At 43.5% G+C, this 18,609-nt stretch overlaps 1 protein-coding gene and 1 pseudogene across 10 annotated transcripts in view; one reads left to right on the plus strand and one right to left on the minus strand.

Annotated features, from left to right (window-relative positions):
* Positions 1 to 1,153: 1,153 nt before the first annotated feature.
* Positions 1,154 to 1,634, minus strand: LOC104653584 (annotated as a pseudogene).
* A 9,257-nt stretch (positions 1,635 to 10,891) lies between these two features.
* The window catches only part of ABI2 (abl interactor 2), a 115,163-nt gene continuing 107,445 nt past the window's right edge, over positions 10,892 to 18,609 (plus strand). For all 10 annotated transcript variants that reach the window (XM_010352619.2, XM_030916187.1, XM_030916189.1 and 7 more), the window contains exon 1: positions 10,892 to 11,487. In XM_010352619.2, coding sequence (XP_010350921.1) covers positions 11,371 to 11,487 — 117 coding nt within the window. In that variant the 5' untranslated portion in view covers positions 10,892 to 11,370. The remainder of the gene's footprint in view (positions 11,488 to 18,609) is intronic.

Here is an 18,609-nt window from a genome sequence, read left to right on the forward strand (position 1 = left end):
TATACTTTTCAGTAATAAAAACTCAGTTAATATATTTTGAAGCTTGAAGTTTAAGAAAATCTTCAACATAATTTAAAACAAAAAGATGAATGAACTAGACACAGGGGCTCCTGCCTGTAGACCCAGCTACTTGGGAGGCGAGGGCAGCAGAATGAGGTGGGCGGATCACCAGGAGCGTGAGCCTGCAGTGAGCTAAAATGGCACCACTACACTCCAGCCTGGGAGACAGAGCAAGACCCTGTCTCTAAAAAAATAAATAAATAAATACAAATTTAAATATAAAGTATTTTTGAGAGATACATTTTCTACTTTATTCTTTTTTCTTTTCTTTCTTTTTTTTCACTTTAACAAATCTACTTTAATTCCAAAGAAATTAATCTAGGACGGTCAGTAATATACAACACACTTTTATAGGTATCTATCTAATACAAGCTTATTTGTATATGTGCAATGTATAATAACTATCTTAGATACAAGTCCTAACAGGATAAAAATATTTTCTTGCAACTACTACTTTATGCCTATGAAGGGTGTGAACTTGAAATGTCCTCCTGTCTTAAACCCAAGTTAATGACAGTATCCTCTCAAAATTTTTCATAAATTAGTAATGGCCTAATTTCATTTAAAAAGTGGTTTCAGCAGGCTGGGCGTAATGGCTCACGCCTGTAATCCCAGCACTTTGGGAGGCCGAGGCAGGCAGATCACGAGGTCAGGAGAGTGAGACCATCCTGGCTAACATAGTGAAACCCCGTCTCTACTAAAAATACAAAAATAAAATTAGCTGCGTGTGGTGGTTGGCGCCTGTAGTCCCAGCTACTCGGGAGGCTGAGGCAGGAGAATGGGGTAAACCTGGGAGGCGGAGCTTGCAGTGAGCTGAGATCCGGCCACTGCACTCCAGCCTGGGCGACAGAGTGAGACTCCGTCTCAAAAAAAAAAAAAAAAAAAGGTTTCAGCAAATATGAAAATAGAAAGTCCTGTTATTTGTCCATTCATAATATGAGAAATAAAGAGATGACACATTCCTCTATAGAAAAAGTAGGTTTAGAGACCACTTCTGGTAGTATTTCACATGGTGAAGTATCGAAAGTTCTAATAAGCAGCCCCCTTGCTCAGGGGAAAAAAATGATTTCAATGTGTTTCTCTTCCAAATTGCTTAGTAACTCCAAATGATTTTCAAATTAGGGGGTGGATTACTGGCACTGAGTTAATCAAATTTAGATCTATCTTGAATAGGGACATTATAGAAAATCAAGAACATCTCTAACCCTGCACATCTGGTGGAGTCTGGAGTTAGGGACTACATGACCCAAGTCATCAGCTAAATGTGCCAAGAGATTGAACTGTAGACGACCATCTTCCAGTGAGATGTCTTGCCAATTACTAAGAAGAGATGAACCAAAAACTTTTTAACGTTAAGATTCTAAATGACTCTGGAGATCTTCAGGTGGTGTGTGTACTTGGCTTCATGAGGGTAGACACACTGGGGACAGGTTCCTTTTTCACCTCTTCTACTGTCTCAGCAACCACTGGCTCTTTCTCTTTTCTGGATCGAGACCAAAATTCTCTACGTGGTGCCCTGAGACTGTCCACATGAAGACTTTCCTGGTGATGCCGGACACAGATCGCGCTGCCATCTTCCAGGAGATCCACAGGCCTCTCTCTTTTTTTTTCCTTTTTTTGAGATGGGGTCTTGTTCTGCCGCCCAGAAGTGGGATCATGCACTGCAGTGCCTCAACTCCCTGGGTACAAGTGATCCTCCTACTTCAGCCTCCCCAGTAACAGAGAGAACAGGCACATGCCACCAAGCCTGGCTATTTTTTTTTATTTTTTCGTACAGGCTGGGGTCTTACTCTATTACCCAGGCTGGTCTCAAACTCCTGGACTCAAGTGATCCTCCTCACTCTGTCTCCCAAAGTGTTAGGGTTACAGGCCTGAGCTACAGCACCCAGCTAGCTGCCCCATTTTTTTTTTTTTTTTTTTTTTTTTTTTTTTTTTTTTTTGAGATGGAGTCTTCCTCTGTCACCCAGATTGGAGTGTGGTGGTACAATCTTTGCTCACTGCAACCTCCACTTCCCAGGTTCAAGCGATTCTCCTGCCTCAGCCTCCTGAGTAGCTGGGATTACAAGTGTGAGCCACCACGTCCAGCTAATTTTCTTTCTTTTTTTTTTTTTTGTATTTTCAATGGAGACAAGGTTTCACCATGTTGGTTAGGCTGGTCTCGAATCCTGACCTGAAGTGATCCACCCTCCTCCACCTCCCAAAGTGCTGGGATTACAAGCGTGAGCCACAGCACCCAGCCTTACCCCATTGCTATACATAGAACTACATTATGGTGCATAATTTCAAATTTATACTGTCCACTCTCTTATGGTTTAATGTTTAAAAATTTTTAATCCCTTTATCGTTTACAAAGAAGGGAGCTCTTTAGTTTGGTATTGCTGATAAGGAAACCACTATAGATTACAAAAATATAATCCCTTCAGGTTGTGTTCCAGGTGTACAGTGTGTTCTCTCTCTCTCTCTCTTTTGAGACAGAGTCTTGCTCTGTCGCCCAGGCTGGAGAGCAGTGGCGTGATCTCAGCTCACTGCAAGCTCCGCCTCACGGGTTACACCATTCTCCTGCCTCAGCCTCCCAAGTAGCTGAGACTACAGGTGCACGCCACTGCGCCCAGCTATTGTTTTTGTATTTTTAGTAGAGATGGGGTTTCACCATGTTCGTCAGGCTGTTCTCAAATCCTGACCTCATGATCTGCCCACTTCGGCCTCCCAAAGTTCTGGGATTACTGGCGTGAGCCACCGTAAATTTGCCTGTTTATGTCATTTTCTCTGCTGGGTATTTGTCTTGTTGATTTCTAAGGCTTCTTATGTATTCTTTATATAGTAAGAACATTAACTCTTTGTCATAAACATCAGACATTTTCCTGATAGTCTTTTTAAAATTATTTGTGCTATTTTAAATTATATGAAAGTGTAACATTTTTATTTTCCTCTTTTTAAAAATATAATTTAGAAAGGGCCTCTCCATTCCAATGTCCTATATTTACCTTTATTTTCTTTTAGTTTTTTTGAGACAGAATCTTGCTCTGGTGCCAATACTGGAATGTAGTGGTGAAATCTCAGCTTACTGCAACCTCTACCTCCTGGGTTCAAGAAATTATCATGCCTCAGTCACCTGAGTAACTGGGTTTACAGGAAGGTGCCACCATGCCTGGCTAGTTTTTGTATTTGTATTTGTATTCATTTTTTAAGATAGGGTTTCATTCTGTCACCTATCCTGGAGTATAGTGGCATGATCTCGGCTCACTGCAGCCTCTACCTCCCAGGTTCAAGTGATTCTCCCACCTCAGCCTCCTGAGTATCTGGGACTACAGATGCACACCACCATGCCTGGCTAATTTTTGCATTTTTTGGTAGAGACGGGGTTTTACCATGTTGGCCAGGCTGGTCTTGAACTCCTGACTTCAAGTGATCCGCCTGCCTCAGCCTCCCAAAGTGCTCAGATTACAGGTGTGAGCCACTGTGCTCAGCCTCTATTAGTGTTTTTAAAACTTTAAATCTTGAATTTATGTTGCATTTATTTATTATTATTTTGAGACAGAGTCTTGCTCTGTCACCCAGGCTGGAGTGCAGTGGTGCAGATCATGGCTCACTGCAGCCTCAACTTCCTGGGCTCAAGAGATCCTCCCACCTCAGCCCCCGAGTAGCTGGGACTACAGGCGTGTATCACCATGCCTGGCTAATTTATTTTTCTTTTCTCTCTCTCTTTTTTTTTTTTGTAGAGACAGGGGTCTTACTTTGTTGTCCAGCCTGGTTTTGGACTCTTGGGCTCTAATGATTCTCCTGCTTCAGCCTCCCAAAGTGTTGGGATTACAGGTGTGAGCCACTTCTCTCAGTCAGAATTTATTTATTATTATTTTTTGAGACAGGGTCTGGCTCTATTGCCTAGGCTGGAGTGCAGTGGCACAGTCTCGGCTCACTACAACCTCTGCCTCCCAGGCTTAAGCTATCCTCCCATCTCAGCCTCCTGAGTAGCTGTGACTACAGATGTGTGCCACCATGCCCAGCTAATTTTTCTGTTTTTTTGTACAGATCGGATCTCACTCTGTTGCCCAGGCTGGTCTGAAACTCTTGAGCTCAAGTGATCCACCTGTCCTGGGCTCCCCAATTGCTGGGATTACAGGTGTGAGCCACTGTGCCTGGCCCAGTATTTATTTTTATATCATGAGCTAACATTTTTTTCTGTTATCTAGTTATTCTAGTACTCTTTATTTCCCTTTGATTTGAAATGTCACATTGATCACGTATTTAATTCTTATATTTACTAGGATTGAGTTTTTAGGGTTTTGTTTTTGTTTTTGTTTTTTTTTGAGACAGAGTCTCCCTCTGTCGCCCAGGCTGGAGTGCAGTGGTGCGATCTTGGCTCACTGCAAGCTCTGCCTCCCGGGTTCACACCGTTCTCTTGCCTCAGCCTCCTGAGTAGCTGGGGCTACAGGCGCCTGCCACCACGGGGTTTCACCCTGTTAGTCAGGATGGTCTCGATTTCCTGGTCTCATGATCCACCCGCCTCGGCCTCCCAAAGTGCTGGGATTACAGGTGTGAGCCACCATGCCCTGCCAAGTTTTTAGTTTTTATTCTACTCTAGTGATATTTTCATTTATTCTACTTTATTTTTTATTTTTTGAGACAGAGTCTCACTCTGTTACCCAGACTGGAGTGCAGTGTGCAATCTTGGCTTGCTGCAACCTCCGCCTCCTGGGTTCAAGAGATTCTTCTGCCTCAGCCTCCCGAGTAGCGGGGATTACAAGTGCCCACCACCATGCCTGGCTAATTTTTGTATTTTTAGTAGAGACAGGGTTTTGCCATGTTGGCCAGTCTCATCTGGAACTCCTGACCTCAGGTGATCCGCCCGCCTCGGCCTCCCAAAGTGCTGGGATTACAGGCTACTTTATGTGTTTTTATTAATGAGAACCACATGTTTTCTTCCTGATTATCCTTTTTCAGAAATGTCCTGGCTACTCTTGTGTTTTTATTTTTATATATGAACTTTAGAATTATGTTGTCAAGTTCCAAAAAAACTGTATTGGAATTGTTGTCTGGTATCATTTTTGCTTCGAATATGGAATACTGAGTTCCATTTGGGGTTCACATTTTAAAGATTTTGACAAGATAGTGAGGACCCCAGAAGGAGGCAGCTACTTGTAAGGATAAGAACGGAATTTACATAAAAATATCATGAAACAGCTCAAAAATAATATTTGTATCTAAAATGTATTTTGTTCCTTTCTCCCAATTTTGAGTTTAGGTCTTCACACTTACTAGGCATCTTTGGGCAATCAATATTTCTTAGTTTCAGTTCCCAAATCGATAAAAGATTGGGGTAAGTCCTAGATAATCTCTAAGATGCCCTCCAACTTGTACATTCCATAATTCTGTAAAATATTTGATGAAGAATACAAGAATTGGTTGTGTTTATCCTTGAGAAGAAAAAAAAACCCTATGCTTAGTGAATGCTTTTAAGTATCAAAGAGTTGCTTTATTGAAAGGAATTAACATTTTTTTTTTTTTTTTTTTTTGAGACAGAGTTTCGCTCTTGTTGCCCAGGCTGGAGTGCAATGGCGCAATCTCAGCTCACTGCAACTTCCACTTACCAGGTGTAAGCGATTCTCCTGCCTTAGCCTCCCTAGCTGGGATTACAGGCATGTGCCACCATGCCCGGCTAATTTTGTATTTTTAGTAGAGACAGGGTTTTTCCATGTTGGTCAGACTGTTCTTGAACTTCCAAACTCAGGTGATCTTCCCGCCTTGGCCTCCCAAAGTGCTGAGATTACAGGCATGAGCCACTGTGCCTGGCCAGAATTAACCTTTTTTTTTTTTTTTTTATTAAAAGAGGTTATGTAATGGATGTTCAATAGACATTATTAATGTTTATGTGCATTATTGAAGTACTGCATTTACAGAGTTAAAGTAGAAGTGTGATTTAGCATGGTATAATGGAAAAGAAAAACATTAAAAAAATCAAAACCAGGTGTAATTGCTAACTCCCTGATTTCCAAGTATGTTTGGTTAGTTTGTTTCTCTAAACCTTGGTTTTTGAATCTGGAGATGAGGATCATAAAACCTACTTTGCATTTAGTTGTGAAGATTAATTTACGTGAAATGCAGAATGAATGCCTGGCACATTGTAGGCATTGAACACATGTTAATTACTCTAATTTTGCCCCCTCTCCCTCCACAGCTGTTAAAGACTTTCGATAGGGTAAAACATGCTATACTACTGAAGGCTTTTGTTTAATTAAATAACTTATCTAGAGAAGCATTATATCAACACAGAGCCCAATACAGTGTCCTGATGCCAGTGTTATTGATAACAATGATCCAAACATATAGAAAATAAATGTAAATTGGAAGTTTTCCAGGCATGTGAAAGATTATGTAATTTATATGTAAATTGCACCACCAATTACCCAAGTGCCCAAGCCAGCAATCTTACCACCAACATTGACTCCTCTCTTTCATTAACTTCTATATTCAATCATTCACCAACCCCTATTGATTTTACCTACTAAATATTTATTACTCCATCCATTTCGTTGCATCTCCTCTCCCTGGAGATCACCATCATTTCTTAGCTGGATTGATTTAATAATCCTCAAACTAGTGTCTGCCTTTAGCATTGTTTCCCTGGTCTTTTCTCCATAGTGCATCCATCCTGAATTTATCTGATGAATACGTGAATATTTTGAATTTTCCAAGATATGAGGGAGGTCAGTCAGTATATAACAATTATATATTGTAATCTGATTTTTGTTTGATCCATTTTTAGACTGAAATGAGCAGCTGAATGTGGTGGCTCATACCTGTAATCTCCACTTTGGGAGGCCGAGGTGGGTGGATCACCTGAGGTCAGGAGTTCAAGATCAGCCTGGTCAACATGGTGGAATCCCATCTCTACTAAAAATACAAAAATTAGCCTGGCGTGGTGGCGGGTGCCTGTAGTCCTAGTTACTAGGGAGGCTGAGGCAAGAGAATTGCTTGAACCTGGGAGGCAGAGATTACAGTGAGCCAAGATTGCACCACTGCACTCCAGCCTTGGCGACAGAGTGAGACGTTCATCTCAACAACAACAACAACAAAAGAGATGGCTATTAAATCACATACAAAAGTAATTGTTTTTATTCATTAAAAAAAATTTTTTTTTTCAGAGACAAAGGTCTATGTTGCCCCAGTCTGGTCTCAAACTCCAGGGCTGAAGTGATCCTCCTGAGTCTCCTGAGTAAGTAGGACTCCAGGTACGAGCCACCCTGTCCTGCTAGAAGTTACAGTTTTTAAAGGTAAGATGTGCTTATATTACATGGGACTTAGAAAGGGCTAATAATTTTTAAAACACTGGAATAAATTTAAGATAGATTGTTTTAAGATGGGTTATAACTTCACAACCTCATACATGAGTATATTCGATTTGTATAATTTTGAAAATCTTGTACTAAAGCTCTTAAATATGGCTTCTTAGAGCAATGAGTTTGCTTATTTATGTTTATAAGAAGTTCATGTGAAGTGTGTACTATTATTATAATTGTAACTCTCTAAGGGCTTGAAAATACACTTTTAGGCCGGGCGCGGTGGCTCAAGCCTGTAATCCCAGCACTTTGGGAGGCCGAGACGGGCGGATCACGAGGTCAGGAGATCGAGACCATCCTGGCTAATACGGTGAAACCCCGTCTCTACTAAAAAATACAAAAACCTAGCCGGGCGAGGTGGCGGGTGCCTGTAGTCCCAGCTACTTGGGAGGCTGAGGCAGGAGAATGGCGTAAACCCGGGGGGCGGAGCTTGCAGTGAGCTGAGATCCGGCCACTGCACTCCAGCCTGGGCGACACAGTGAGACTCCGTCTCAAAAAAAAAGAAAAAAAATACACTTTTATCATACCAGTTCATCTGAAAAATTGTAAAAATGAACAGATTTCAATTACCTTCATTAGCTTAAACAATTACGGAGAAGTAGTGGAAGATTTTCATGAGGTACACAATCTCATCCTTAAACCTAATAACTATATACTCTTTTTTTTTTTTTTTGAGACGGAGTCTTGCTCTGTCGCCTCCAGTGGCGCGATCTCGGCTCACTGCAAGCTCCGCTTCCCAGGTTCACGCCATTCTCCCGCCTCAGCCTCTGGAGTAGCTGGGACTACAGGCGACCGCCCCCACGCCCGGCTAATTTCTTTTTTGTTGTATTTTTAGTAGAGACGCGGTTTCACCGTGTTACCCAGGATGGTCTCGATCTCCCGACTTCGTGATCCGCCCGCTTCGGCCTCCCAAAGTGCTGGGATTACAGGCTTGAACCACCGCGCCCGGCCAACTATATACTCTTTTACAGATTTTGTAGTTACCCTTTTTTGCTTAATCAATCTTGGTGGCAGCAAAGTGTTTATGTCCTTGCATCTTAGATTCTGCTGTGTACAGAGCGTCTCTCTAGATGGAGTTTCCCAGCTGCCAGAAATTGTAATCATAGACTTTTTGAGCCAGAAGGGCCATTTCATAGGCATCACCTGGGAACTTGTTAAACATACATTAATAAATTGGGCCGGACCAACTGAATAAAGAACTCTGGAGGTGGGGTCCAGCAAATTGTTTTAGTAATGCCCTCCAGGTGATTCCAATCCACACTCAAGTGTCAGAATTCCTGACCTGTGTTTCACCCTTTGATTTCTCCTCTTTCTTTTTCCAGACAGTCTCCCTCTGTCCCCCAGGTTGGAGTGCAGTGACGCAATCTTGGCTCACTGCAACCTATGCCACCCCGGTTCAAGTGATTCTTCAGTCTCAGCCTTCTGAGTAGCTGGGATTATAGGCAACTGCTGTCACACCCAGCTAATTTTTGTATTTTTAGTAGAGATGGGGTTTCACCATGTTGGCCAGGCTCATCTCGAACTCCTGACCTCAACTGATCCACCTGCGTTGGCCTCCCAAAGTGCTGGAATTACAGGTGAGAGCCATCATGCCCGGCCTCGCCCTTTGATTTCTTGATAAGGAAACTAGGTCCAAAGAGATTGTCACTAATTAGAAAAAATACTAGAATCTTTTCTAGGTAATTTCTAGAATGATGAAACATCCCAGAGGGAAATTTGTTTATTGGGCTAATTGCTAAGTAGTAGTTGAAAAAATGCTAGGTGGGAATAAGTAACGATGGGGGAAGAGTCTGTCTACCATTTAACTCACTTGATGGGCTTCTTCAAGTTCAACATTATTTTTTGATCTATTTAAGTTTAGTCTGAAAGAAAAGTTTATTTCATCTAACATTGTTTTATTCACTTGGGTATTCATATGTCTTATTCCTTGAAGCAAGCTGGTGTGTCATTTAAGTAACTACTCCTTTCCGTCACTCATGCTCTCAAACTAATGAATCTTAGTGTGTGTGACCCTGCAGCTTTTTTTAAACAAGTTCCTCACACTGAAGTTTGAGAACCACTACTACAGAAGATAGTTAAAGTGCCTAAGAATAAAACTAGTTGGACCAGACCAACATTTTCAATATCCTTTAATTTAGGTTCCACAGTGAAAACTCATACATTCTGCTAATGTATATATCATGAAGCCAATATAACATTAGAATTTGCTCCAGAAATTTGTAATGATATGGTATTAAAGTGATTTTGTTTTTTGAGACGGAGTCTTGCTGTCACCCAGGCTGGAGTGCAATGGAGGATCTCGGCTCACTGCAAGCTCTGCCTCCCGGATTCACACCATTCTCCTGCCTCAGCCTCCCAAGTAGCTGGGACTACAGGCGCCCGCCACCACGCCCAGCTAATTTTTTCTTTTTGTATTTTTAGTAGAGACGGGGTTTCATCGTGTTAGCCAGGATGGTCTTGATCTCCTGACCTCATGATCCGCCCGCCTCGGCCTCCCAAAGTGCTAGGATTACAGGAGTGAGCCACCATGCCCGGGCTAAAGTGACTTTTTTTGGAAAGTATAAGTTTCCTCATCATCTGAGTGGAAAAAAAAAATTCACTGTAGGAGGGCCAAGAGATCACCGGATTAAGAATAGTGTTGAAACAATGGATCTTGTTCTAACTACACAAGTCTAAGATGGTACAGACTGATGGTACAGAGTCAACTTTGATTTTCCACAGCACAAATAAAGGTCATGGCTTCATATCTCAGCAATTGTCAGGAGTTTTAGTTTTTCCAGATTACACCGTGTGGGGTAGTCGGATTTAGGAAAACAAGACACAGTATCTGGAGAATAAAAACAGAATTATAACTCTGCAAGAACAAAATTCAAGAATCTGCCTTGAATTTTTGTAGCACTTAATGTTTCCTTAAGGTGTTTTCACATAAACGTTGATTTTATCTATGTAACAGCCCTGTGAAAAAGGCAATTACTACCAGCAAAATCGTTTTCAAATTTTTAAATACCGAATCCATGAATAGGAAAAAGGACAGCGAAGTTGATAGCATTAGAGAAATGACAGAAAAGGTCGTGAGGAAGCGAATCATAGAAATGGCAAACATAAAAAGCTGAGGCCCAGGGGTCCGCAAACCACAAGAGAAAGGGGCTAACCTGGCAGGGGAGAACGGCGTTAGTGGGGAAGTGCAAAGAGGCAGGAGCGCAGGAAAGCTGGGGTTAGGAAACTGCAATTCACTGCAATAAAGAGGATGAGGTCAAATTTAAGAAAAATGAAGTCAGGTGGCATTGAAAGCTGCGTGGAAGTTTGTGAGTTTTATTCCTGCCCTGATGAGGTGTGATCTTTCACAGAGGAGGGTCCCAAGAGTGGAGGCTGTGCCCTCCTTCGGCCTCCCGTCAGCGGCAGAGGGAGAAAAGACTCGAGAAGTTCCCCAGGCCGATAACCTCCGTGGGGACAGAGCCGAGATGAGTCCCGGAGGGAGCCGGCGGGAAGCCAGCAGAGCAGGGTGGTTCCTTCCCGCCGGACTAACAAAGGACGCCGGGAGGTGGGGGCTTCTCGAGTCGCTCCGGCGGTGGGCGGGCGGCGGAAGGGTTAACTGCGCCACCACCTCCCGCGCGCATCCCAGCTCCTACCCCCGCCGTCGCTAGGAGACGCCGGAAGTGGGGGAGGGGCCGGCGGCGCGGGCGAGGGTGGGAATCTTTTTCGGGCTCCCGGGGGCGGAGGGAGGGGAGCGCGCGTGCGCGCGCCCGGCCGGCCGTCGCCGCGGTGACCGTCCTCGCAGTCCGTCGGCTCGCGCCCCGCCCCCGTCGCCCCTTCCCCTGTCGCGCGCTGGGGCTGTTTCTCGCTCCTCCCGAGTTACCGCCGCCGTCGCCACCGCTCCTCCTCTCCCGGTCCTGGGTTTCTCTGGCGCTGCGGCCGCCGCTCCCTCTGCGAGCTGTGTGAGGAGGAGGAGGAGGAGGAGGAGGAGGATGTGAAGATGGCGGAGTTGCAGATGCTGCTGGAAGAGGAAATCCCGGGGGGCCGCCGGGCCCTCTTCGACAGCTACACGAATCTGGAACGGGTGGCCGATTACTGCGAGAACAACTACATCCAGGTGCGAAAGCATCCCCCTCTGGGGAGCGTCGGGCCTCAGGGGGCGGTGAGGGACGCGTAGGGGACCCCCCCATGGGGGGCCGCGCGCCTCGGGGTGTGGGGCCGAGGCCGCCGGGGGGACACGGCCCGGCGGAGTCCCCGATGGGGGTGGGGAGCTGGGTGAGGGCTGGGGCTGGTGAATGGGTGGGAATCCTCCGGCTGGAGAAACTGCATTTTTAAAACCTTTTTAAAAGCCGTGAAGCAGTCCTCGGCGCGGTGCGTGTGTCCCGTCCCGCCTCCTCGCCGCTGCTGCCCTCGGCCGCCCCCGCACTCCGCGCCGGTCAGCGTTCCGGATGGCAGAGGGGGCGGAGAGTGGCATTTTCTGTTTGACGGAATCCTGCTCCCCCATAGGGTAGGGGTGTCGCGGGTATTGACGGGTTACCTCCATCCCCCACATTCTGGACGATTTTTAAGGGGCTATCTTGCTGCAGAGTGAAGTGCTTCAGGCTTTAGTTTTCTGTTCCTGTGAATGCTTCAGAAACCCTTTCTTAATATTTTATGTTCTAAAGGGGATACGGTAGAAGAGCAGCAGTCTCTTGTTGGAAGTTAATGCCATTTTTCTCCCTGTGGAGAAGGGTAGTGAGCTGACTCCCCCCTCCCTCCTAGTCCCGTTAGAATAGGCAATTTTCCTGGGGGTGGGAAGAGGACGGACTATGACTGTTTCTGAGAATTGGGAAGATGAACCTCCTGTTTTTTTTTGTTTTTTTAAAAATTATTTACCGTGATGGATCGTTTAGCACAGGGGCTTGTAGTGGTAGCGGCGTGTGCGTGGAGGTGGGGGTTACTGGATGATATGAGATCCAGCTGCTCCTGGATGAAGCAAAATATTCTGTGGATTAAAGAAAAATCCTTCTTTAAACATTACTTGAAAGGATAGCAGGTTAAAATGCAGTTTGCAAAATCTAGCATCTTTTGCTTTTTTGTTAATGGTTATTTTGAGTTATGGGTTCTGCCTCCATTTTTTTCTTTCCCATTTAAATTCTCTTGGGATAAAGGTCGAAATGGAAGCAATATGTTAAACTGTTTCTTCACAGTCCTTTTTTTTTTCCTGCTCCCACCTCCATCTCTCCAGGGATCTTTCTTTTTTCTTTTCTTTTTGAGAGACAACCTCTATCTGTAGCTCAGGTTGGAGTGCGGTGGCGCGATTTCGACTCACTGAAACGTCGACCTCCTAGGTTTGAGCAAATTCTCGTGCTTCAGCTTCCCGAGTAGCTGGGACTACAGGCGCCTGCCACCAGAGCCGGCCAATTTTTGTATTTTTAGTAAAGAAGGGGTTTCACCATGTTGGCCAGACTGGTCTCGAACTCCTGACCTCAAGTGATCCACCCACCTCGGCCTCCCAAAGTGCTGGGATTATAGGCGTGAGGCACCTTTCTTAACGTTAGCTATATAGGAAAGCATTTTCATGTTTTAGTGTAAATTTTAAGAAACTGGTGTTACAATTTTATAGGTTCATAAGTTTTGTAATGGCCACATTGTTGATCACGGAAGTGAGATTTTGTTTGATTAGACATACTGTTATCTTGTAGACAACATTTGTATTTGAAAATGAACCACAGTACAAACCTGTTCCCTCGAAAGAGGCAGTTGAGTATGGCTACTAGGAAAGGGATGTAGGCAAGGTTAATACAAAAACATACAAATGTCCACTTGTAAGGTACTTTACTGATATGAGGGGGTAGAAAAGATTCAGAGGTTCAGGCCTGGGCAACAAGAGTAAAACTACGTCTCAAAAAAAAAAAAAAAAAAAAAAAAAGGTTCAGTTGCTCAGTGTTTCTCTAAAATTGAAAGTCTTTTATGGCCTAGAACTGTGTGAGGGGTGGATGGTACATACCTAGTGTCTACAGAGTTTGATAGTCTAGTTAGTAGGAGAGGCTGATCTTGGAGGAAATTAATACCATGTAGTTAATTTATGCTCTGTAGTGCACTGCTGGTACCAAGGAGGACTGGAGGAAGCAATGCTGTTCTGAGGGAATTCACAAGCTCTAGTAGAGGCAAAACCTAAAGGACTGAAGTGGTAATTCCATTGCCTTGTGCAGCATGTTATGGGGAAAGAGTTGCAGGTCAGAAGAGAAATTGAGGGTGGAAAAGTGGATTGCAATTATTACCAGTAAGAAATAAAAAATAAACAGCTTTCTCTTGTCTTTTTAAATATTATATACATTTCCTCCAGTTGAAAAGAGAAAAATGTCACTACTATCAGTATCTGTTTTAGCAATGGGACTCAAAATTTAGTGTGGTGACATTTTAAAATTTAAAACATAAATATTGATTAATATTAATTTAATAAAATGAACTTAGATTTTAAAATAGTTTATTTCTTCAATTTAGCATCTGAAGTAGATTTTACACTTTTTCTTTTTAGATTATCATTTATTTTAGGATGCCTTGGGTATATAATTGGTACACTCTGTCAGGATGATAGCTCTTACGTGATTTGTTGGGAAAGTTGATAAATAGAACGTGGTGATAGTGGATTTGTGCTGATCCAGCTGTACATTTGGCTGATGCGCCTTGTGACTAAAGAACTGACTAGCAGGGGTTTTGATGTTGCCTGTGACCCTGCAATAGATGAAAGTTAATTCACAGGATCAGTGATCAAATGGTCAATGTAGCCTCTTTTTTTTTTTTTTTTTGAGACAGAGTCTCGCTCTGTCACCCAGGCTGTAGTGTAGTGGTGTGATCTTGATGTCAGCTCACTGCAACCTCCGCCTCCTGGGTTCAAGTGATTCTTCTGCCTCAGCTTCCCGAGTAGCTGGAGCTACAGGCACGCACCACCATGCCTAGCTAATTTTTGTATTTTTAGTAGAGACGGGTTTTCCCCATGTTAGCCAGGCTGGTCTGGAACTCCTGGCCTCAGATGATCAACCCGCCTCGGCCTCCCAAAGTGTTGGGATTACAGGCGTGAGCCACCGTGCCTGGCTAATTTAGCCTTATTATAGCATCATGTCTTAGCCACTAGCTCGAGTTAACTAACCCAACACTCATTTTATTGTGTGGAAATGTAATTTTTGCCTATAAAGTAGAAAAAAATCTGCATGTGTAATAAGTGTTTTTGTTCAGTGTTTTGTTTTGTTTTGTTTTGTTTTTTTTTTGAGACAGAGTCTCACTCTGTCACCCAGGCTGGAGTGCAGTGGTGTAATCTCGGCTCACTGCAACCTCCGCCTCTTGGGTTCAAGTGATTCTTCTGCCTCAGCCTCCTGAGTAGCTGGGAATATAGGCGTGCACCACCACACCCAGCTAATTTTTGTATTTTTGGTAGAGATGGGGTTTCACCGTGTTGGCCACGCTGGTCTTGAATTCCTGACCTCAGGTGATCTGCCTGCCTTAGCCTCCCAAAATGCTGGGATTACAGGGATGAGCCATCATGCCTGGGCTCAGTGTTCTTAAGTCACTGGTTTTATGCCTAGGAACATCAAAACATTTAAGGTAAATAACATTCTAAATGTGGATTATATGAAAATTGAGCCAAGGAAGGGAAATAATTGTGCTGTCCTGAAAATAATTGAACTCTATTTAAATTGTTTGTGTCTTAGAAAAGTACCCTTCTAGGCCGGGCGCGGTGGCTCAAGCCTGTAATCCCAGCACTTTGGGAGGCCGAGACGGGCGGATCACGAGGTCAGGAGATGGAGACCATCCTGGCTAACACGGTGAAACCCCGTCTCTACTAAAAATACAAAAAACTAGCCGGACGACCTGGCGGGCGCCTGTAGTCCCAGCTACTCGGGAAGGCTGAGGCAGGAGAATGGCGTGAACCCGGGAGGAGGAGCTTGCAGTGAGCTGAGATCCGGCCACTGCACTCCAGCCTGGGCGGCAGAGCAAGACTCCGTCTCAAAAAAAAAAAAAAAAAAAAGAAAAGTACCCTTCTGAAATACCATCAGCATTAAGAGTGATCAGATAGTTCCTGTATTGAAACACACACACACACACACACGCACACACGCACACACACACACACAGTCTACAAATAGAGCAGGGTTGTAAGAAGCTGTTTTCTAGGTTACTAATGCAGTTAACATTAGAAATTAAGGCCAGGAGCAGTGGCTCATGCCTGTAATCCCAGCACGTTAGGAGGCCAAGGCCAGTGGATGGCTTAAGCCCAGGAGTTCAAGACCAGCCTGGGAAACATGGCGAAACCCTTTCTCTACAAACAAAAACAAAACAAAAACAAAAACAAAAAAAAACTAGCCGGGCCTGGTAGCATGCTTGTAGTCCCACATACTCAGGAGGCTGAGATGGGAGGATCACCTGAGCCTGGAAGGTAGAGGCTGCAGTGAGCCATGATCCCACCATTGCACTCCAGCCTGGATGACAGAGTGAGACTCTGTCTCCAAAAAGATGTTTAAAAATCTGTTTTTTTCCTTTTTTTTTTTTTTTGAGATGGAGTTTTGCTCTTGTTGCCCAGGCTAGAGTGCAATGGCACGACTTTGGCTCACTGCAACCTCTGCCTCCAGGGATCAAGCGATCCTCGTGCCTCAGCCTCCTGAATAGCTGGGATTATAGGTGCACGCCACCACACCTGTATACTTTTTGTATTTTTAGTAGAGATGGGGTTTCACCATGTTGGCCAGGCTGGTCATGAACTCCTGATCTCAAATGATCCACCCATCCCAGCCTCCCAAAATGCTGGGATTATAAGTGTTAGTTGCCATGCCCGGCCTAAATTTTTTTTTTTTTGAGATAGAGTTTTGCTCTTATTGCCCAGGCTGGAGTGCAGTGGCACGATCTCAGCCACTGCAGCCCCTGTCCCCCGGGTTCAACTGATTATCCTGCCTCAGCCTCCCGAGTAGCTGGGATTACAGGCGCGTGCCAACACGCCCAGCTAATTTTTGTATTTTTAGTAGAAATGGAGTTTCACCGTGTTGGCCAGGCTGGTCTCAAACTCTTGACTTCAGATGACCCACCCGCCTCGGCCTCCCAAAGTGCTAGGATTAGAGGTGTGAGCCACCGCGCCTGGCCCCCTAAAAGTCATGTAAAGTCCTGTAAAGATTTTTTTTTTTGAGACGGAGTCTTGCTCTGCCGCCCAGGCTGGAGTGCAGTGGCCGGATCTCAGCTCACTGCAAGCTCCTCCTCCCGGGTTCACGCCATTCTCCTGCCTCAGCCTTCCCGAGTAGCTGGGACTACAGGCGCCCGCCAGGTCGTCCGGCTAGTTTTTTGTATTTTTAGTAGAGACGGGGTTTCACCGTGTTAGCCAGGATGGTCTCCATCTCCTGACCTCGTGATCCGCCCGTCTCGGCCTCCCAAAGTGCTGGGATTACAGGCTTGAGCCACCGCGCCCGGCCTAAAAGTCATTTTTAATAAAAATTTAGACAGTTTCATTATTCTAACCTCTAGAAAATGGGATAGTCACATTATTTTTTTCTAAAATATGATGATAAGTATAAATACAATTTGCTGATATTTATGAGATCGATTTTATTTCTTGCCTATACAAAGGATTTAGTAGTTTGTAGAGACTTTTTTTTGAGATACGTGTAAGACCCGTGTTTCTTTTCTTCATTTATTAATATACATATCTAGGCCAGGCACGGTGGCCCACACCTGTAATCTCAGTACTTTGGGAGGCCGAGGCAGACAGATCACGAGATCAGGAGATCGAGACCATCCTGGCCAACATGGTGAAACTGCGTCTCCACTAAAAATACAAAAATTAGCTGGGTGTGGTGGCGTGTGCCTGTAGTCCCAGCTACTTGGGAGGCTGAGGTGGGAGAGTTGCTTGAACCTGGGAGGCAGAGGTTGCAGTGAGCCAAGATCGTGCCATTGCACTCCAGCCTGGTGACAGAGCAAGACTCTGTCTCAAAAGAAGAAAAAAAAAATTACAGGTATAATGCCTAATATGTTTGAAGGTGTCCAGGAATTAAAAATGTTTTGGTTAGCTTGGAATCTGCGTTTTTGCAAATAGAAGAATTTTATTATAATATAGTTGTTTTGGTAGATGAAATAACTCCCTTTTTGTTACTTTCCTGAAATCTGAAAAGCTGACTTGTTGATATGTACATTTTTGTTAGATAAAAGTTACTGATTTTTGTGAGTGACAGTTCACATAGATACACAGTAAAATCTTATTGTTTGAATTAAAAGTAGAATCATCCCATAATATGGATTTACTCAAAAGAGAAGAAATTAAGAATTTACCTTAAATTTTTACCTGATATATATTTGAACAATAGGAGACATAGTAGTAGCTTTCCTTTTCTTCTCTTAATCAGCATGGATACTCCCAGAGTTCACTAAAAACTTCATGAGAGGTTTACAAGGGGATATTATCAGTCAGTTTCATAAAAAGTAATTACTAAAATGCTATAAAGATTTAAAATTTTTATTTAATAAAAATAATTAGAATACATGCTCATTGTTGAAAAATTATGAGAGAATACAAGTAGATATTATGAAAGAAATGGAAAATTGCCCAATCATCTTGAATGTATATCTGGTACTCATACTTTTAAATCTTTTTTGTATGCACAACTATATATCAATATTTTTGTAGAAATGGGTTTATGTTCTATATTCTGTACCTTTAAAAGAAACTTTTAAGGTTGCTGGGCTTGACTTTCTTTTTAAATGGATGTTATATAGTATATTGGGAGGAGATTGGTTATATTTATAAGTCGAGTTCTGTATGTTCTTGCAAATGGGAGAATCTGAAAATACCTAGAATGAAGGAGAAAGAGGTCAGTTGAGAGTAAGGAGACTGAGTAGAATTTGGAAGACTGAATTCCCCATAGATTAAGATGACTCAACTCATTTGAAATTGATCAAGGTTTACCATTCCTCAAGAAATTAGTCCCTAACTCTCAGCAGAGACATTTGGTGAATAGATTTTCAGTAACAAATCAGTCATCCTCAAGACCTTTGACAAGATTGCAAAAACAGGCTAATTTATATTTGAGCCCCTTGCTCTTTTAAACATTTTGTCATTTGTACACTTCCTACACTTTCTTGTCCAACGAACTTAAGTGACCTCATAATTCCTGTTATTGATCCAAGGAATCCAGTCTCACCTCATTTCGCCCTTCCTTGAAGAACTTCCTGGTTCAAAATTGCTCTTTACCAAAATAATTAGTTAATAAACTGTTCGTTT

The sequence above is a fragment of the Rhinopithecus roxellana genome, chromosome 14 (assembly GCF_007565055.1).
Source record: "Rhinopithecus roxellana isolate Shanxi Qingling chromosome 14, ASM756505v1, whole genome shotgun sequence".
Lineage (NCBI taxonomy): Eukaryota > Metazoa > Chordata > Mammalia > Primates > Cercopithecidae > Rhinopithecus > Rhinopithecus roxellana.